The following is a 19,662-nucleotide window of genomic DNA, read 5'->3' as shown; positions in this document are numbered from 1 at the left end:
CGCGAAAATCGGGAGGGTTGGCAAGTATGGTTCACATCACGCACTGCCGCTCTGAACACCTGAACGCCCCGTTCTAACAGCTGTTCACCAGCGGCTCAGTCTGTGCCACAGTCACTCCGCACAGTTAACGAACTGTAGATAATGTAGCTGACCCTCATCCCGGAGCAGCAGCGTTCAGCCGACAGGCAGGAAGACTCGAGCACACAGCTTCATTAAAAAATAACACCATGCGCGTCATGATGGCACATAACAGCTCGCGACCGCAGATTATTTCAGCGATTAGATTAAATGTAAATTATATTTGACGCAACTTTAGTTACATTTCCATGACTTTTCCAAAACTTTGGGAAAAACATTGTTTTCCAGAACTTTTCCAGGGCCTGGAATTTGCATTTTCAACTTCCATGACTTCTCCAGGTTTTCAACGACCGTACGAACCCTGGTTTTAGCTTTTGAACTAAATCTCAATGATTTGTCTTCTACATATTCTCAGCTCCTCGGGTTCGGGCTGCACCATGACTCTGCAGATCCGACTGTAACTCAATCGACCCGCTAATCAATAGAGCTGATTGGGTTAGCTCTCAAACAAACAGGAAGTCTGTGCTGAGGTACTTTGTAAATGGCATTGCATAAACAAATTAACAGCTATTAGATACAACAGTGGATAAGGACAAGTCAAAATAAGAAAAGTGTTATCAAACGAAAGTTAGGTCTCCTTATATTTCTTGAAATAGATGGAGGTGATATGGATTCCTTTTTTTAGCAACACACACTTTGCAGGAAAGAAAAAAGCTAGAAAAGGGAAAGACTTGCAGTAAGAAGACTGGACAAAAACCAAATTGAAAAACCCAGTAAATACAGAAAACGTAACCTGGCTGTATAAAATAATGTTCCAGATGTTGTTAAAGTAATATGTGTGGGACAATGTGCAGTGACGCGGTCATTATGGGGAAAAGAACACCGACAGGCTGATCCGGTTGTGTATTTTCAAATTCTATCGATCTCGAGCCGGTTTCTCAAACGTACCTACCCCACCTTTAAAAGTAGCACAATTCATGATGTCAAACCTTGGGAAGTATCTAGATATCCCTGCCCTGATGACAAAGTAACGGCAAGTGAATATGTGTCGCAGTTTGATGTCTATGGACCGCTGCGTAAAAAGGAGGGTTTCTGCCCCGTTACTTCTGCGCTGTTTTGCATGTCCCAGTTCGGCCCAACTGTATACAGTTAAATCGACCGGACTTCTTTCTGAAGATGTGAGCGTCCTTAACAACGGTCAATAAGTCCTTGACAACGGTCTGTCTGTTCGGTATTAACAACGTGTCACGTGTTCTGAATTGACCAATCAGAATCGAGTATTCAACTAAGCCAAGTAATAAATTCTAATATTTCAGGAGAGAAAAATCAGAATCCTGCGATTTTCTGACGAAAATTGGAATTATTTGTTTCTCAGAATTCTCATTTTAATCTCGAATCTCCAAAATAATGTTCACATCGTTTTTAAACTGACTAATCAAAAAGGTATGATAGGTGACTGTAATTTCTCCCATTGTTCGAGGTGTTGTAATCTTCATGACACTAACTGTAAGGTCCATGTCACCAGACTCATGTTGGGAATCTTAAAATAACAGCAGAGACCATGAGAGGAGCGCGAGCCTCGTGCCAGCTGTCAGGGTTAACATAGTGAACATAAGGTGGAATGGCACGCGGGTTTTAAAACATATCTCTGTGTGTGTGGGTGTGTGTGTGTGTGTGTGTGTGTGTGTGTGTGTGTGTGTGTGTGTGTGTGTGTGTGTGTGTGTGTGTGAGGCATGTGTTGGTGGATATGGTTAAGGTTAGGATAAGTCTCCAGGAAATACATGTAAGTCAATGTAATGTCCCCTTAAGCGATGTAAACATGGTGTGTGTGTGGGTGTGGGTGTGTGTGTGTGTGTGTGTGTGTGTGTGTGTGTGTGTGTGTGTGTGTGTGTGTGTGTTACGGATTAAGAGAGACTGCAATGTTGAATGAAAAAGGTTTTTGAAAGAGGCTTAAATTGTGACGTACTGGGAGCAGTTGTAGCTGATGAGGAAAAGTGACGCATGAAACTGCAGAAATGAAGACAGCTCCTCAAATATCATTCATTCAGATCCTTAGAAGTACAACACTGTAGAAATACTCAATTATAAGGAAGTGCTGTGTTGCTAAAGGTATTTAGGTAAGTGGGATCATATGCACTTATAGTTTAGGGAGTAAGAATACTCATTTACAAATGTGAAATGAATTTACACAAATAAATAGCTAAATTGCATCCAATAATGTTCTGTTAGTTCATCCATTATTTAAGGTACTTACAAATATAATTTTGGATATCTTAATCCACATCAAAACATCGTGTTTTTAGTGGTACAATATTTCCCTTCTTTGAATGGTAGTGTGTGTGTGTGTGTGTGTGTGTGTGTGTGTGTGTGTGTGTGTGTGTGTGTGTGTGTGTGTGTGTGTGTGTGTGTGTGTGTGTGTGTGTGTGTGTGTCTTGTGTAGACCTCGTGTAGACCACGGTTACCCACAATCCCCCGTTCTGCCACGCTGGCACAGGAAGACAAAGAAAGCAGCGCGGGGGTTTTCTCAGAACAACTCATATCGGAAAAAATGATGACTCAAAAATGTCACCTTAAATAATAATCTTCTTGTAGAGAAATAATAACCCTCTCTCTTTGTTTACGTGTGCTTTCGCCTACGACCTGTGCACAGACGTCTACTCGGTCCATATGCAAATGACAGATCAAAATATAGAATATGCTAATTCTCTGAGGAGAGGAAACTATTTCACATGTCTGCTGAAAGATCTTGAAGGCACATTTGCATATGGGAACCGGTTAGTGCTGCAAAATGGCGATATGGACTAGTGTAATATTCAAATATCTGTGAATTAACTGCATCCCAGTCTACAAATCCTTTTCTACAGACTTAATAACAGATCTTTGTTTAATACCGATCCTCTTAAACAAGTGAGAATAATGATGCACAAATGATCAATCCCTTCAATGGCAAGACCAGTCAAGATAATCGCAAAGTAGTTTCATGCATACTCCTGTAATCGTGCAGCCGTAGTGTACAAATATTCAAGATGTAATACAAATCTCATTATGGATTAGTTTCATATTCAAATCACAGGAAGCGCAATATTTGTTACAGCCAAATATGTGTATAAATGACCCTGAACTAATTGCATAAACATCCTGGCCTGCAAATCCTATTCTACAGACTTAAGAACATATCTTTGTTTAATACAGATTAGGGCTGAACGATATTGAAAAAAACTGACATCACAATTCCCCCCCCCTTGCGGTATATTTTTTTAACCTGTTAAGCTCCAAAGTCCCGGCGGGTACTTCACTTTTTTTTTTCACGACACTGTCTCAGGCAGGGACGTGCACAGGTACGGGCTAATGTTGCCAGGGCAACGGCCCGTTTGGCCTTTTTGGCTGACTTGCCCCTCTGGAGAGAGCGAGGGTTTATTTGAATTGTTTCTGTTGTGGCCGAATCAAAATGATAAGCCCACAATTAGAAGCGTCTCGCTGCGGGAAACACACTTTGTCAGCGCTGTCATCTGCCGGTGCGTTAAGACCACCTCAGTGTCGGATTTTGGAAACTTGATTTTGAGTTGTCTCATGGCAGTTAGGGTATAAGGGACAAACCAGGGGACTTTACTTCCTCTTGATACCGTCGGTTGTTTACAAAAAACACCTAAATATAGCCTGCTTGTTGTGATTGTGTGTCTTCTCATCTGTAAACTCCCTCAACGGGCCGCTCGCTCTCTTTTCTTGATCGCCCTCTCACGGGTGAATACTTCAATGTCCCGCTTCATTGTAGGATTTCTGCCATGTCTCTCCCACTTTAGTTTGACCATCTCTGTTACTAAGTTACGGAATACTAAATAAATAAGTAATTAGATACCTTACCGTTACTGCGCTCATAATGATAAGAATAAGAATAATGCGTATTGAACTGGTTTCATTAATTAGTGAGTTTATTTAAGGTAGCCTAATTAGTTAGAAGCAGGGGTTAAGTTGGGATTTGATATGTGGGGGGGGGGGGCTCTGTGTGGAGGTGCGAGAGGGGGGGGGGGGGGGGGGCGGAGATCGAGGATCTCATTATTGACCTTAAGGGATATAGGCCTACACTGTGGCCCTAAAGCAACTGCTCCATTATCTGTATCAAATGCAGACATTGATGCCACCACATGTCACAATAAAAATAGAAAGTACTGCAAATAAACTGGAATTCATTTACATCTTAAATTATGAATACACAAAAAAAGGTTTACAAATATCCAACCTTCAAATTGCTTTTTAAATCAACACTGCTCTGCACACTTGCTAAAGAACATTTGTGTGGAAATCTCAATTCATTTGTAGGGCTGCGTGAGTATGGCCAAAAGTATGAGAGTAAATCTCACTGTAAACTATTTAATCATCACCAAATTCTGTGTTATTATGACCGATCATAACTCAGCTTTATGCAGACATACATTTAGCATGGTGTACAGGGCCGGTTCTTGGCATAGGCGACATAGGTGGCATGTGCAGGGCAGCTCTGGGAGGGGAAAAAAACATTTTGACTGTTTGCGCTCATCCTAATGTTCGGCCTTGATGTAACAGCATTCATAATTAAGTCAAGGAAACACCCTTTTCACCCCGGTTACACTTTTCATTTGCCCCGTACGATGGACGCTGTAAGTGATGAAATACACACATTACCAAATAAGGAGTGAGAGTGACGCGTAGCCAAAACCGGAAGCTGCATACACTCTGGTGGCTACCATTAGCAGCTAACTGTTGTGCTCCGATTTTTACATACAAATGGAATTATGGATTATAAATAATTGCTTCAAAGCCACAGATACATTATCAACCTATGGATTAACCGATTCAGCTGCGTTTTTTCTCGTTGTAATGCCATTGAACACGTCTTTTGATCAGATTGACAGCTACAGTGAGACGATCTCCCTAAAAGCTCCGTAAAGGTACGTGTTGTGATGTCTGTGTTTGCTTACCCTGTCGCGAGATCGGATCGCTCAGATACTATACTTAAATAATCTGTGGAGTCTCAGCTTTAATCGGATATATTGTATGTGCAGTTTCGATAAGTAATAAGGGTATCTTTATTTTGAATTCTGTGCTAAAGTGCGTTAGCATTTTAAAAAAAATGAATAAAACCGCATGTCCCTGCGGTGTGAATATCGCGGTTATCGCCATGACACGGTATATCGTTCAGCCCTACTACAGATCCAGACTGCAGATGGAAATGAGCGACTAGCTCAAATCTGGCCTGATGGAAAAACCAGTTAAGATAATAATCGCAAAGTAGTTTTGTGCATAACCGTGTAATCGTGCAGCCCTAGTGTTCCCGTATCACAGGCTGCATCTGGAAGACGTGCGGAATCAGAGGAAGGAAGAGAGCAGTCAGCGAGGAATGCACTGATAAAGAGGACCAGAGGAAAGAGGTCAAAGGTCAAAGCTACTCACTAGTGCAACCATTTTCAACGTACATGAAAAGTTTGAACCCGTGTACTCTTCCCGAACCGATTCGTCATTTTTAAGCTGAATTAGAACGCAGGTTTACTAAAGTCAACCATGATGTCTAACATGTGATTTCAACCATATTCTGTTTTTACTACAGTGTTCTTAAAATAGTTCTCTCTCTGTGTTCTCTGACCCCAAGTCAAATTCCTCGTACGTCTCACCCTACCTGGTAATAAACCTGTTTCTGATTCTGATTTGTTTGTCTCTCATTTTAAATGTTTTTGTACCATTCATCTTGTCTTATTCTGTAGGGGGGAGGGGGGGGGGAGTTAAAACAATTTTTACAACCTGCACACCTGTTTTTTGTCTGTATGTGTTGTTTAAAGGTCGCCTATCATGCTATCTTTAGGCAATAGCAGAGCTCTCAGATTAAAAATATATAAAGATGATGTAATAACTTCATGTCTATGAAGTGTTTTGCTCAAAATACCAAACAGATCACCCATTCCTCATATCCCTCTATTTCACTTCCTGTTTAAAAAATGTTGATTTTATGTATACACATTAAAAAAAATAAAAATAAAAAGGAGGGGTCTGAGCTCATGCGGGACCCGGCAGCTACCGTCTAAACTAAATGCTGCCGTGATGAAACGCCATATCATGGATTATCAAGGATCTGAAACAGTCTGGAGCTCAAAGGCTTTCTCTCTTGCCGGTTACACCACAAGGTGAGTTCCTTTCTACTTCCTGCTTCTTCACACACATGCTCTCCAGCACAGGTTAGCTCTGAGTGCTAGCGATGCTAATGTAAACACCGACCATATGACGTCCAAAACAGTCGGGCATTGTTTCTGATAGCAACGTTTCTGATTGGGCCGTGGGTCCACATTTCAGATATGACGTCATATCGGACGCAAATCTGGATCAGCTCCGTTGTTCCCCCGTTTTTAGAGATTTGGGTACGGAGGAAAAGGGAGAGGGTTTATTTTCTGACGCTGCGTGAGTTCCCCGACACACGGGGGACACATGTTGATGTATAAAAGACATCACAAAGTGCATTTTGCATGATAGGTCCCCTTTAAGATGAAAACTCACTGGTTTCTTGAGGAAGAAGACGGACAGCGCTCCGATCAGAGGCATGTCTCCCAGCAGAGGCTCCATCACCACTCTCAGCGTCCCATGGAGCTGCAGAGGATAGAATACAACACATAATGAATTAGTCAGTTAGTCCTTAGCGATGTTTAATATCTCACTGAAACGTATTTATTTTAAAAAGTCCCATAACATATCATGTAAGGCCATTTATTCTCACACACACACACACACACACACACACACACACACACACACACACACACACACACACACACACACACACACACACACACACACACACACACACACACACACACACACACACACACACACACACACACACACACACACACACACACACACACACACACACACACACACACACACACACACACACACACACACACACACACACACACACACACACACACACACACACACACACACACACACACACACACACACACACACACACACACACACACACACACACACACACACACACAGTGACTCAGAGCTCAGATATGCAGCCTGCCCGTCTGCAGCACCAAATTTGGTCGTAACTCACTGTGAGTAATCAAATACCAACATTCAGATCAAAATGGGCGCAGTGGAGAGATTTAAGATTCATTTTGTTTATACACACCAACCTCCTTCCTGAAGGTTTATAAATCATGGGCAGGAGATTGTGTGTGTCAGGATGGTGCATTTTAACCCGAGGTAGAAGAAGTACTCGGGATGTATACTGTAAAGTAGTAATACTAAAATGTAAGAAAAATAAATTAATACATAAATAAAACATAATAATAAATACTTTAAAATAATAAAATACATGAATAAATAATAATAAATCAACAATAATATATGAATAATATACATGCATAAATACATAAAATAAATAGATAATAAATACAATAAATTAATATTAAAGTGGACCTATCATGCCATATTGGAAACATATATTGTAGTGCCATACCTATATAAAACATGTCTGTGAAGTTTTTTTTTCAAAATACCAAACAGATCCCCCGTTGTAGCCATGCCTCAAACTGCTCAAACCCCTCTTTTGCAGCCCTGTTAGAGAAACGCGGATTTTGGGTCCTTAGCTTTAAAAAATAAATAAAAAAGAGGAGGCGGAGCTAATGCCTGATCAGAATTCTACCGGATATAAAGTTAAATTCTGCTGTGATAAAACGCCATCCTGTTCTAAACCACGTCAAGGATTATTTCTGAAACAGTATGGAGCTCAAGGTTTATCACAAGGTGAGTTCTTTTTTTTATTTCCTGCTTTTTAAACACGTGTGCTCTCCAGTACAGGTTAGCTCTGAGTGTTAGCGAGGCTAATGTAAACAAAGACGTCCAAAACACGTCAGGCATTGCTTCTGATAGCAACTTTCTGTGGGTCCGCCGCCGATTTGACGTCAGAACGGATGGAATCTGTATCCCCCGTTTTTAGAGATTTGGGTACAGAGGAAAAGTGAGAGGGTTTTATTTTCTGACGCTGCGTGAGTTCCCCGACACACCGGGGACACATGTTGATGTATAAAAGACATCACAAAGTGCATTTTGCATGATAGGTCCCCTTTAAGTAAATAGAGTAAAAACAAATGTGAAGTAAAGGTATCATTAAATTGAAATAATAAAATGAAGGACGTTGGAGATCGTTTCAGCGGCAGAAAATCTTAAATAAGGCAAGGCGAGGGGAGTAAGTTCACATCTAGAAACAAAAGCTATATATTTAACTACATGAGAAAGCTTGTTTTCATATCCTGCTAAAATTAATATAAATAAGTGAAAGTTCTTCATTATATTCCACCATGGTTTTAACAGAAGAAGCAGCCCTGTTCTGGAGCAAGTGGCGAGAGAAAGTGACTCATCATTCAGGCTCAGCTCTAACTACGTATGTCTTCAGCAGTCTCTAAGAGCCGACACGCTGCAGCTGTGCAGTTTAAAAGCAAATATTCACTGCGCTCACTTTCTCTGATCTCTGAACAGCAAATATGGCCTGATGCAGCGGAGAGGATAACAGCTCCTTTATCAGCCTGTGTCAACACATTATGTAAACGTGTTTCTGCAGAAGGCAAGAGGTCACACAGGGGTCAACGAAAATGAGAGCTGCTGTCGGTGATAACATCTGTCTGAAAGAGCTGATCAGATTTAGAGTTATACACAGGGGGGGGGGGGGGGTGAGCTTTGTAATGATATCTGTGTCGCTTTCCTTCTCAAATCATAAAGGGAAATATGTCACATAACTAGGGACGGGTACCGAGCCGCGGTACTAAACGGCCCGGGGCTGAATTATTAAAGACCGTGGTACCGTTAAGCTCCGACGTTAGCGGCCTTTTTATCGGTACTGGAGACATGTAAAAAATGTATTATTGCTACATAAACGTTATATTGCAGTTTTAGTGTCGCCAACTCCGGTTCTAATACGCATCTGCGTCTATGATTATTTAGTATTTTCGATCTTTCCAATCCAGACGAGAGATCTCTCCCCGTCTGTGTGCGAGGGGGCGGGGCGGTTTACACACACGCAGCTGCTCTTTGAGCACCGGGAAAAGCGCTATACAAATAAACTGTATTATATTACTACTTAGGGGTGCAACAACTAATCGACTAAATCGATGACCAAATTAATTGCCAACTAATTGAGTCGTCGATTCGTTGGTGACGTCATCACGTGTGTTTTACGCGCCGTTAAGCTCCAACGTTATCGGTCTTTTTTATCGGTACTGGAGACATTTAAAACATATATGTCGTATGTATTATTGCTACATAAACATTATATCGCAGTCTTAGGCCGCATCTCATTTCTGGGATTTCCCCTCCTCGACTCCTATCCTCGTGTTTTAGTCCCACTCACAGGAGATGCGAGAGGAGGAGCCGAGGAGGGGAGCCGAGGAGAGAGGAGACGAGGAGGGGAAGCAGCAGGCGGTCATTTTTGGATAATATGTTAATTTATTCAGTGTTTTTGTTTGTTTTAATGGCTGGATTGTTGTTATTTCTAAGCTGTCCAGTATCAGGCAACTTAGAATTGATAATTAGATAATTGTCTTTATCATTATATGGAAAACCAGTCTGAATGTCCGTCCATTTCTTTACCTATTTAGCCTCATAAATACATATGCATGTGCAGTTCAAGTTTAGAAGCATGCAAACTGAATTACTTTGAGTATTACTTTACTAGTTTTCTTTATTCTATTGTATTTTATGTTAAAGAAATTATTCCATCCATCCATCCATCTTCTCCTCTTATCCGTGGTCGGGTCGCGGGGGTAACAGTTCCAGCAGAAAGTCCCAAACGTTCCTTTCCCCTCATCAACCAGCTCTGACTGGGGGGTCCCAAGGCGCTCCCAGGCCAGCGAAGAGATATAATCCCTCCACCTGGTCCTAGGTCTACCCCTCGGTCTCTTCCCAGCTGGACGTGCCTGGAACACCTCCCTAGGGAGGCGCCCAGGTGGCATCCTAACTAGGTGCCCGATCCACCTCAACTGGCTCCTTTCGACGCGAAGGAGGAGCGGCTCAACTCCGAGTCCCTCCCTGATGACCGAACTTCTCACCTTATCTCTAAGGGAGACGCCAGCCACCCTGCAGAGAAAACCCATCTCGGCCGCTTGTATCCGCGATCTCGTTCTTTGGGTCATGACCCATCCTTCATGACCATAGGTGAGGGGAGGAACCCAAATAGCCCGGTAGACAGAGAGCTTTGCCTTCTGGCTCAGCTCCCTTTTCGTCACAACGGTGCGGTAAAGCGACTGCAGTACCGCTCCCGCTGCTCCGATTCTCCGGCCCATCTCACGCTCCATTGTTCCCTCACTCGAGAACAAGACCCCGAGATACTTGAACTCCTTCACTTGGGGTAAGGACTCATTCCCTACTTGGAGTGGAGAGTCCATCAGTTTCCTGCTGAGAACCATGGCCTCAGATTTGGAGGTGCTGATCCTCATCCCAGCCGCTTCACACTCGGTTGCGAACCGATCCAGTGAGTGCTGAAGGTCGCAGACCGATGAAGCCATCAGAACCACATCATCTGCAAAAAGCAGTGGTGCAATCCTTAGTCCACCGAACTGCAGACCCCCTCCCCCACGACTACGCCTCGAAATCCGATCCATGTATATTACAAACAGGATTGGTGACAAAGCGCAGCCCTGGCGGAGGCCAACCCTCACCGGAAATGGGTCCGACTTACTGCCGAGGACCCGGACACAGCTCTCGCTTTGGGAGTACAGAGATTGGATGGCCCTGAGTAGAGACCCCCGCACCCCATACTCCCGCAGCACCTCCCACAGTAACTCCCTGGGAACCCGGTCATACGCCTTCTCCAAGTCCACAAAACACATGTAGACCGGATAAGCGTACTCCCAGGCCCCCTCCAGGATCCTTGCGAGAGTAAAAAGCTGATCCGTCGTTCCACGACCAGGACGGAATCCGCATTGTTCCTCCTCAATCTGAGGTTCGACAATCGGCCTGACCCTCCTTTCGAGTACCTTGGAGTAAACTTTCCCGGGGAGGCTGAGTAGTGTGATGCCTCTGTAATTGGCATTAAAGAAATTATTCCACAAATACAAATCTGACTACGGCTGCAACCAAGGAATATTTTCATCATCACGTAATCAGTTGATTGTTCCTCTGATTTATTGATTGTTCATTTAAAATAGTTTTAAAAAAGTCGATTACAAGTGCAGGGATCCTACTGGTTGCTGTGTGTGTTCTCTAACAAACAACAACCCTAAAGACCAAATTAATTGCATTTAAAATGATTAAAAACAGGAAAAAAGTGAATTATTTGTCTTATTTTGATGATCGTCTAATAGTTTGAACACTTTGTAAATGTCGTTACACAACAGGAACAGGACGTGACCTCCCTCTTCCTGGTGGGATCATTTGTATTCTGTCATGAATTAGAAGAAGAACTGGGATGAACCCCTCTGTAATGGTCACCAGGCAGAGCACTCAGCACACAGGACATGTGTTCTCTGCTTTTAACGCATCCTAGCACCAGGAGTCTAGCACTAGGAGCAGTGGGCAGCTATTGCACAGCGCCCGGGGAGCAATGGGAGTGGGGGGGGGAGTGGGGTGTCCGGTGCCTTGCTCAAGGGCACCACAGCAGGGCAGGAGGTGAACTGGGACCTCTGGGACCTCTCCAAGTAGCAGTCCACACTCAATTTTTAGGTCGGGTCACAGTCCGAGCCCCTACTGACTGAGCCACTGCCGGACCTGGCATTGACATTTTTTTTTTTTTTTTTTTAATAGCACTTCACATGATCTATTCCCGGCTGCAGTCCTACCTGAATACTCTTGATTCCCGCTCTGCAGTAGTACTTCTTGATGTCCACGTCAATCTCTGTATTCCCCACAAAACTGGAAAGATTAAAAATAGATTCAATGATGGTATTTGTGAGGGAAGGAAGAAGGAAATACAAATGTGAATTGTACATTCATGTCTTAATGGTTTGCATTTTTTCTTGATAAACTGAAGCAGAAACATGTTTGAGTGTTTTTCTACGGAAGACGATTCAAAAGGAGGACAAATTCTGAACAAAAGTGAAGATTTGTTTAGATTAAAGCGACCCTAATCCTCCTCCGTAGTAATCTAAAGCTTCAGTGTCAACATATCCTAAACAAAGACCAAAACAAAGCAAATATATACATAAACGGCTTAAAGGTGGGGTAGGTAAGTTTGAGAAACCGGCTCGAGATCGCTAGAATTTGAAAATACACAACCGGAGAAAATCTGCCACTTCCTCACAGAGCCCCTCCCCCAACACACACGAACGCGCACATGACCAATGAGGGCACGAGGAAAGTTTGTGCCCCGACGGAAGGCTGACAGGCAGGTAGGCCATCGTTGTACTTTTTACAGTATTACGGCTTCTACAGACGACATTTTTTTATGGATTTGTTGTCAAAGCACTTCAGATATTCATTGCTATCGGGATGTTAAGAGCATTCCATGGAATATAACAAAAAGTGTATCTCGAGCCGGTTTCTGAAACTTACCTACCCCACCTTTAAGGTACAACAATTTGTCATTTAAATGGTAACTAGTAGTGGAAGTCTAATGGATAGTGAGGTGGGCTGAAGATCGGAAAGGTTGTGAGTTCAAATTCCGCCTGGAACACCACCGCTAGTGCGCCCTTGAGCAAGGCACTTAGCCCTGAGTTACTCCAGGGAGAATGTCCCTGTGATTGGTCATTGTAAGTCGCTTTGGATAAAAGCGTCAGCTAAATTAAATGAAATGTAAATAAGAGTAAAGAGAATATTTGCACTACTTTGCTGATACATTGTTGTTATTTTTCTTTTCATGGGGATTGTTGACAATGGGTAAAATATGGAATATCAGAAGCCTTATCCTTTACAAAATAAAATGTATTTGGGTTTGGTAAGTGTGTGTGTGTGTGTGTGTGTGTGTGTGTGTGTGTGTGTGTGTGTGTGTGTGTGTGTGTGTGTGTGTGTGTGTGTGTGTGTGTGTGTGTGTGTGTGTGTGTGTGTGTGTGTGTGTGTGTGTGTGTGTGTGTGTGTGTGTGTGTGTGTGTGTGTGTGTGTGTACCTGATCTGCAGATCCATGATGACCTGCCTCTTGTCCACATTCTCTGTGTAAACCTTCACCCCGTTCACTCTTAGCGGCTGCAGAAACACAGATAAAAACGTCTCAAAGTGAGTACATCTCAAAGAAAATACCGGTTTGTTAACTCTAGTCTGAAATGTAAATAATAATGTAAAGAGTAAATAATGGTTTAGTATGTGGTTAAACCGTGAGGAACTTTAACATTTTGTTCTAAGACATAAAATACGTCAGTAAATACCATACTAGTTCATTTAAAAACAGCGGTTTCTAACAAGTGTCTAAATGAGACGACTAAACGTCATCACGCCCAACAATAGCCACATTTAGCTTAGCGGTGGTGACGTGAAGTCATGTGACCGTGCTGTAGTTCCTTTATAGCCCAACATTAGCCACCTTTAGCTTAGCGGTGTTGACGTGAAGTCATGTGACCGTGCTGTAGTTCCTTTATAGCCCAACATTAGCCACCTTTAGCTTAGCGGTGGTGACGTGAAGTCATGTGACCGTGCTGTAGTTCCTTTATAGCCCAACATTAGCCGCCTTTAGCTTAGCGGTGGTGACGTGAAGTCATGTGACCGTGATGTAGTTCCTTTATAGCCCAACATTTACTTCTTACGTCATAAATTGGTGTTAATATGTGGAGATTATCTTGCTGAACATAGCTCGTAAATAAATGTGTGTTTGCCACAGAGATTATTTTCTGCAATAATCCAAAATCTAAAGGACACATCCCATTGACTTTTGTAAAGGAAGCCCTTGAGATGCTAACAACCCTGAACCTCTGTATTATATTGTGGTAAACGTTGTCTCAGTGTCACCTTGTCGCCCAGGTCGATCTTGGTAAAGCAGAAGGAGCTGAGGTGAGGGTTTGCGGCCTTCACTGCCGGCTCGATGGTCTCTCTGAATAGCTTGTCCACAAACTGGCTGATGAACGGCCACATCTGCTTCACCGTCTGAAGAAGAAAGAGAGAGGAAGAAATTAATAATTAATCAGCTCTAAATCCAACATGGTGGATGCACAGCTGGAGACATGTTGTGGATTTCACATTCTTGGTGTCATTGTCAGTGTTTATAAAATAATTTTTCAACACCATTTTTTTTCCTACACGCTTCATTTAGGGTCTGGGCAATATGGAGAATAATCACAATTTCAAATGAAACGCCTCAATATCGATATTGTAAGGTTGAATATTGGGGCTTTCACAACATATGTGAGTGGATTTATGATAATTAATCAAAAGTTATTTAAAGACATTAGCTTAGCAGATAAAGGCAAATAATAATAGAACAAGTCGGTTAAGTTTAGAAATTGACAATCACTTCCTGTAAAGCAGCCTTTAAAGCCAAGAAAATAAACATATGCAATACTTTCTTTATCTTAAATCTATGCGATATCTAGTCTCACATCACGATATCAATATGTTTTATTCATACATTGCCCACGCTTAACTTCAACCCAAGTAAGAATTCCTTTCTTTCAAAGGGTTCCTATTATGCGTTTATTTCCCTTTCCTGTAGTGTGTTATGTGTCGGAGGCGTGTGGCGCAGTGGACTAGTGCGTTGGTGTTGGGGTCAGGGCACAGGTTCAAACCCCACTGCAGTCAGCATGTCGTTGTGTCCCTGGGACACTTCACCCCAAATTGCTCCTGTGGGGATTGCCCACAGTATTGAATATGTAAGTCGCTTTGGATAAACGCGTCTAACATGTAATGTATGTTTTGGTGCATGTAAATGGTGTGCAAAGGCTAAAATCCCAAAGTATGTTGCAATATAGGAATGGGGTTCGAATGAGAAACAGTAAGGCTGCAGCCACACGAGGACAAAAACGGCCGTTTGCATTACTGTTTAGTGTCATATAGACCATTCGGCCACACGAGGACGACCGAATACGGCACTAAACGACTGAGGAAACGATAACGGGTCCCAAGGTGGATAGAACGGCATACGCAACTCTCTGGGGGGTCAAACGGCTCCGTGTGTACGCCTATCCGAACATTTCCGAACACTGATAGTGATTGCGCAATAGCCCCGCCTCTCCCCACCTCTTCTGCTCACCTCCGCTTACCCCGCGCCATTGCTGAAGTGTTTCGCCGCGTCAAAGTAAACTGCACACTGAATTCAGATTATTTATCTTTCTCTCGATATGGACCTAAACGCGAGTGAAGTCTAATCTGACAGGACGGAGACACGCAGCTCTGCTCACCTGCAGCTCCTCCCGCTGCAGCAAAACACACACTTCAAGTCAGATCATCGCCCTTAGCTATTTTAATTACCTCTCAAACTAAACTAGTTATAAATATGTTTATTTTTACTGTAGGCCGGGCCACTCATTACTGGATCAGCTGCAGCATGAGACAGACACTGACGCTGTCCGAAGAGAGGGAGGAAAAAGAGAGGCTCCGTGTATTTTATTATTATAATATATAGAGTCGTTATTCATTTGTTTTAAAGCTCAATAAATAACAAAGAAGACCTTTGACCGGCACTTTTATAATTGTGTCCGGAAGATTTAAACTTTAATACACGTTGACTGGCGAAAAACTCTGCCCGGTTCCCTCGGCCCCCACCGCGGAGAATAAACAGAAGGGCAACCATGACAACCATGCTTCTTCGCTGCCCTTTGTGGAGGAAGTTACAGCGCCACGTAGAGGCTCCTGCATGTACTGCAGCTTCTCCAGCGGTTGGAGCTAAACGGAGCGGTCTCGTGTGGGCAGACACTATCCGGATAATTATTGCGTGTGGACGGAAGCCGTTTGCGATTGCGTTTGCGTTAATCCTATGCGTTTAGCCGTTTTCGTCCGCGTGTGGCCGCAGCCTAAATAGACAAGTGAGGACACATTTGGATGGACTTGTGGAATAGTAACCGATGTAAAATCACTACAAACTTTCTCACACAGTATATCTTGCAAGGAGAGTTTTATAGTAATACAATGGGAGTTAGTCACGTATCTGTTACCGCAGCCAAGGCCACATTCGATCTCAAAGACATCCTCTGCCGCTCAGTGACCGAGAGGAGGAACTCTTACAGTCGAGACAACGGGAATGTGTGAGAGCAGGAATGTTCTCAGAGCCGATCGTCGCTTTACTTGATGTCTGAGGAGTGGCTCTCAGCTGTTCAGGAAAAAAGGGACGGGAGATCCGACTGAACACGAGCATTGTTTGTGGTTTTGTTTTGGTGCTTTAGTCCTGGGGGAAACCTCATTCCTTTAAACGTCAAATGTCTCCCAAAAAAGGGACAACTTGCAAATAAATTGTTATTAAATATAATGATTGTAACTTTGTTTAGTTGCCAATAGGGGTGTTGCAGTTAGGAGTATTAATAATATGTTTCTATAATACAAATATGATAATATTGTGTTGACTGTAATTCAGCATTCATATATAAATACTACGAACACAACACTGTATTTATTGTCATTTAAATACTAAATATTGTCATTTTTATAAATATTTGTATTCGATTGTATTTGATTGAATATATGTATTGTCATTTTTATGTAAATATTGTTCTCTTACGATCTCTTTTATAAAGACATTGTACCTTATTTTCTTATGTTTATATACATATATGTATTCCATTGTATTTTATTTCACATTCTTAGTTGAACTTGCCATGTATTTATAAATATTTATATTTTATTTCATACATTTTTCGTCCCATTTGATTCTTAAATGGAGCAACTGTCAAGAAACCCAATTTACCCCGAGATAAATTAAATATTCTGATTTAGATTGATTGTGTATTTGTTGTTTTATCACTTTTCATTGATCTTTTTGTGCAGCTGTAGTTAGACTCTCTCTCCGCCAGCTACACACACATTTCAATTGTAATTAATTTGCAATAAGCCGATTTAACAAATGATCAGGCTTTAAATCCCTCACGTTGGCTCACTTCAACTTCAGTAGATAAGCAGGAAGAAAGGAAGAGGAGTCATCACCTCCACGCAGAAACACCCTTTGCTTTAGAGGAGCATAAATCTTTAATTATTGCCCCTTAAAATCAGACTCTGTTTTTAAACAACCGTAAACCTGAAGAGCACTTTGTCCGATTCGGATATTAAAAAAGCGTTTTCCTGTTCGTCAACACCGTTAGCTTCTGACTGGAAGTGCACCTGGACATGTACACTAAGTGCTTCTTCAGCACTCCCTTTCCTCTCAATTCAAATCGCTGTTTTAGCATAATGACATGCAGCATGGCTAAAGCACTGTACAAATAAGGACATATACAAATATAATTTGTTCACTTTGCAAGAAACACAACCTTTCTTTGACCTTGAACTAAGTCATTCAAGTCGCCCAGCCTCGTTCCTTTACCACATCATGTGAGGGAACGCGGAAAAGAACAACAGTTATGATGTAGGCGACTTCTTGATTATTGTGCAGGATATAATGTATCTATATATTACATATAAAGTGAAGAGATCTGGTGTGAATTGACCTGACACTGTTCTGCTTTTCAAATGTTCCCACAGTACGGGTTTACTAACTTTTACATTTTCAGTTTTAATGATTTCTCGATTCCTACTGCAGCATTTTTGACAGGCAGGTTGGAATGTAGGGCATTATGTGAGGAAGTGCAGGCCTCTCTCTCTTTGGGGAATGTTAGATCTGGTTCAGGGTCTAGCAGAGCTCCAGATCCAGAGCCTATTTATATACCTGTGTGCTAGCTAACAGGCTAACAGGCCGAATGAAGAGCAAACCAGTGGGCGAGAGCAAAGAGAGAGAGAGAGTGTGTGTGTGTGTGTGTGTGTGTGTGTGTGTGTGTGTGTGTGTGTGTGTGTGTGTGTGTGTGTGTGTGTGTGTGTGTGTGTGTGTGTGTGTGTGTGTGTGTGTGTGTGTGTGTGTGTGTGTGTGTGTGTGTGTGTGTGTGTGTGTGTGTGTGTGTGTGTGTGTGTGTGTGTGTGTGTGTGTGTGTGTGTGTGTGTGTGTGGCCTAGTTAGCATATATGTGAACTTAAGGTGGAATGGCGTGTTTTAAAACACATCACTGACATTATGAGGCGGACGTGTCTGTGAACAAGTACAGTAAGAGTGAAGCAGTGTGTGTGTATATATGTATGTATGTATGTATGTATGTATGTATGTATGTATGTATGTATGTATGTATGTGTGTGTGTGTGTGTGTGTGTGTGTGTGTGTGTGTGTGTGTGTGTGTGTGTGTGTGTGTGTGTGTGTGTGTGTGTGTGTGTGTGTGTGTGTGTGTGTGTGTGTGTGTGTGTGTGTGTGTGTGTGTGTGTGTGTGTGTGTGTGTGTGTGTACCTTATTCAGCCACTCCACTCTTTCCACATCTGGATAATGGACCTGGAAAAGAGACGGGAAGGAAAGAGTTAAAACTACGATTTAAATGCACACAGACGACATCATTTGTCAAATATTCTGTTGATTTCTGTTTCCTGGTTTTCCCAGTGATGCAGGAATGACTCATGTTTCGGTGCTGCCGTGCTCAACATTGTAAAAACAGAGCAAATGGGTTGGAAAACACGTAAACGGAGGAAAGAGTGACTAATGCAATGAAACAAGCAGCTGCAGAGGAACTATGTCCTCCGTCTCAGGGAGATCAAAACATGTTTAAAAAAATAGCTTTTTTTACGTGAGGAAACATTTCCTTAGAAAAACACTTGGAGCATTTCTTTCATTTAAGAGCAACAATGCCACGTCATTTTTTGTGCAGAGTGAAGAAGGACCAGGAGGTTTAAAAGTCAGTCATGCCTGCGCTTTAGCTTCAACAACATTTCCTGTGAAACCGAGACACTGATCATCTCCTCAGTCTGTACTAGTGTTGCACGGTGTACCGATACTTGAAAGGTACCGCGATACCTTGCCGTTAAAAACGGTACGAAAATTATATTTTATAAAACAAAAAAGTTGTTTGAGATGATGCTTACTTTTATTTAATACAAATTCTTGTCATTTATTTTGTTTATTGTTCTCATTGTTTAAAAGTGTGTGTTATGGTTCTGGTGTGAAATAAAGCACAATAATTACATTTAAGACTGTTTCCCTTTTTTTAGAAAAGTATCGAAAAAGAATCGGAATCGCAATTCTTGACTTGGCATCGAAACCAAAATGTTGGTATCGTGACAACACTAACAGTCTGTACTGTGAGGATGTCTCAAGAAGAAATGTAGTCCGCAGATATTCAAGGCAGCATCGAGTAAGAGTGTCAAATACTGTGATGGATCCGGCACAAATAGTGTCACCTGTACTACCATGCGTTTCCCTTTTTTAGTATGTTTACACAACGTTTTTTTTAAGTGTATAATTATCTGCTTTATTGGTGTTTTTACAAGAGTTGGAAACAGCTTTATTCAGACACCTAATCTATCATTTAGATACAAAGAAAAGTGAAGAGAAGAATGGCATTTTTTAAGACTTTCCTTTCTGTCAGTAACTCATTATTGGTACACAACAAAGTCACCGGGCTTGATCTGTTTACCTATTATTCCCCGATGGTTAGCAACAGTGCTAACCCTACCTTTCTTTCCTGTTTAGTCCAGCTTG

At 42.2% G+C, this 19,662-nt stretch overlaps 1 protein-coding gene across 4 annotated transcripts in view; it reads right to left on the bottom strand.

The window, feature by feature from the left end:
• LOC117462328 (extended synaptotagmin-2-like) overlaps positions 1 to 19,662 on the bottom strand; it is a 68,934-nt gene that overhangs the window by 31,442 nt on the left and 17,830 nt on the right. For all 4 annotated transcript variants that reach the window (XM_034104506.2, XM_034104507.2, XM_034104508.2 and 1 more), the window contains exons 3-7: positions 18,421 to 18,462; positions 13,981 to 14,115; positions 13,148 to 13,224; positions 11,886 to 11,958; positions 6,598 to 6,687 (exon numbers count right to left, since the gene is read on the bottom strand). In XM_034104506.2, the coding sequence (XP_033960397.1) occupies positions 6,598 to 6,687; positions 11,886 to 11,958; positions 13,148 to 13,224; positions 13,981 to 14,115; positions 18,421 to 18,462 (417 nt within the window). The remainder of the gene's footprint in view (positions 1 to 6,597; positions 6,688 to 11,885; positions 11,959 to 13,147; positions 13,225 to 13,980; positions 14,116 to 18,420; positions 18,463 to 19,662) is intronic.

The sequence above is a fragment of the Pseudochaenichthys georgianus genome, chromosome 17 (genome assembly GCF_902827115.2).
Source record: "Pseudochaenichthys georgianus chromosome 17, fPseGeo1.2, whole genome shotgun sequence".
NCBI classification, from domain to species: Eukaryota; Metazoa; Chordata; class Actinopteri; order Perciformes; family Channichthyidae; genus Pseudochaenichthys; species Pseudochaenichthys georgianus.
The sequence above is the reverse complement of the archived record's forward strand: the minus strand, read 5'-3'. Positions and strand labels throughout refer to the sequence as shown.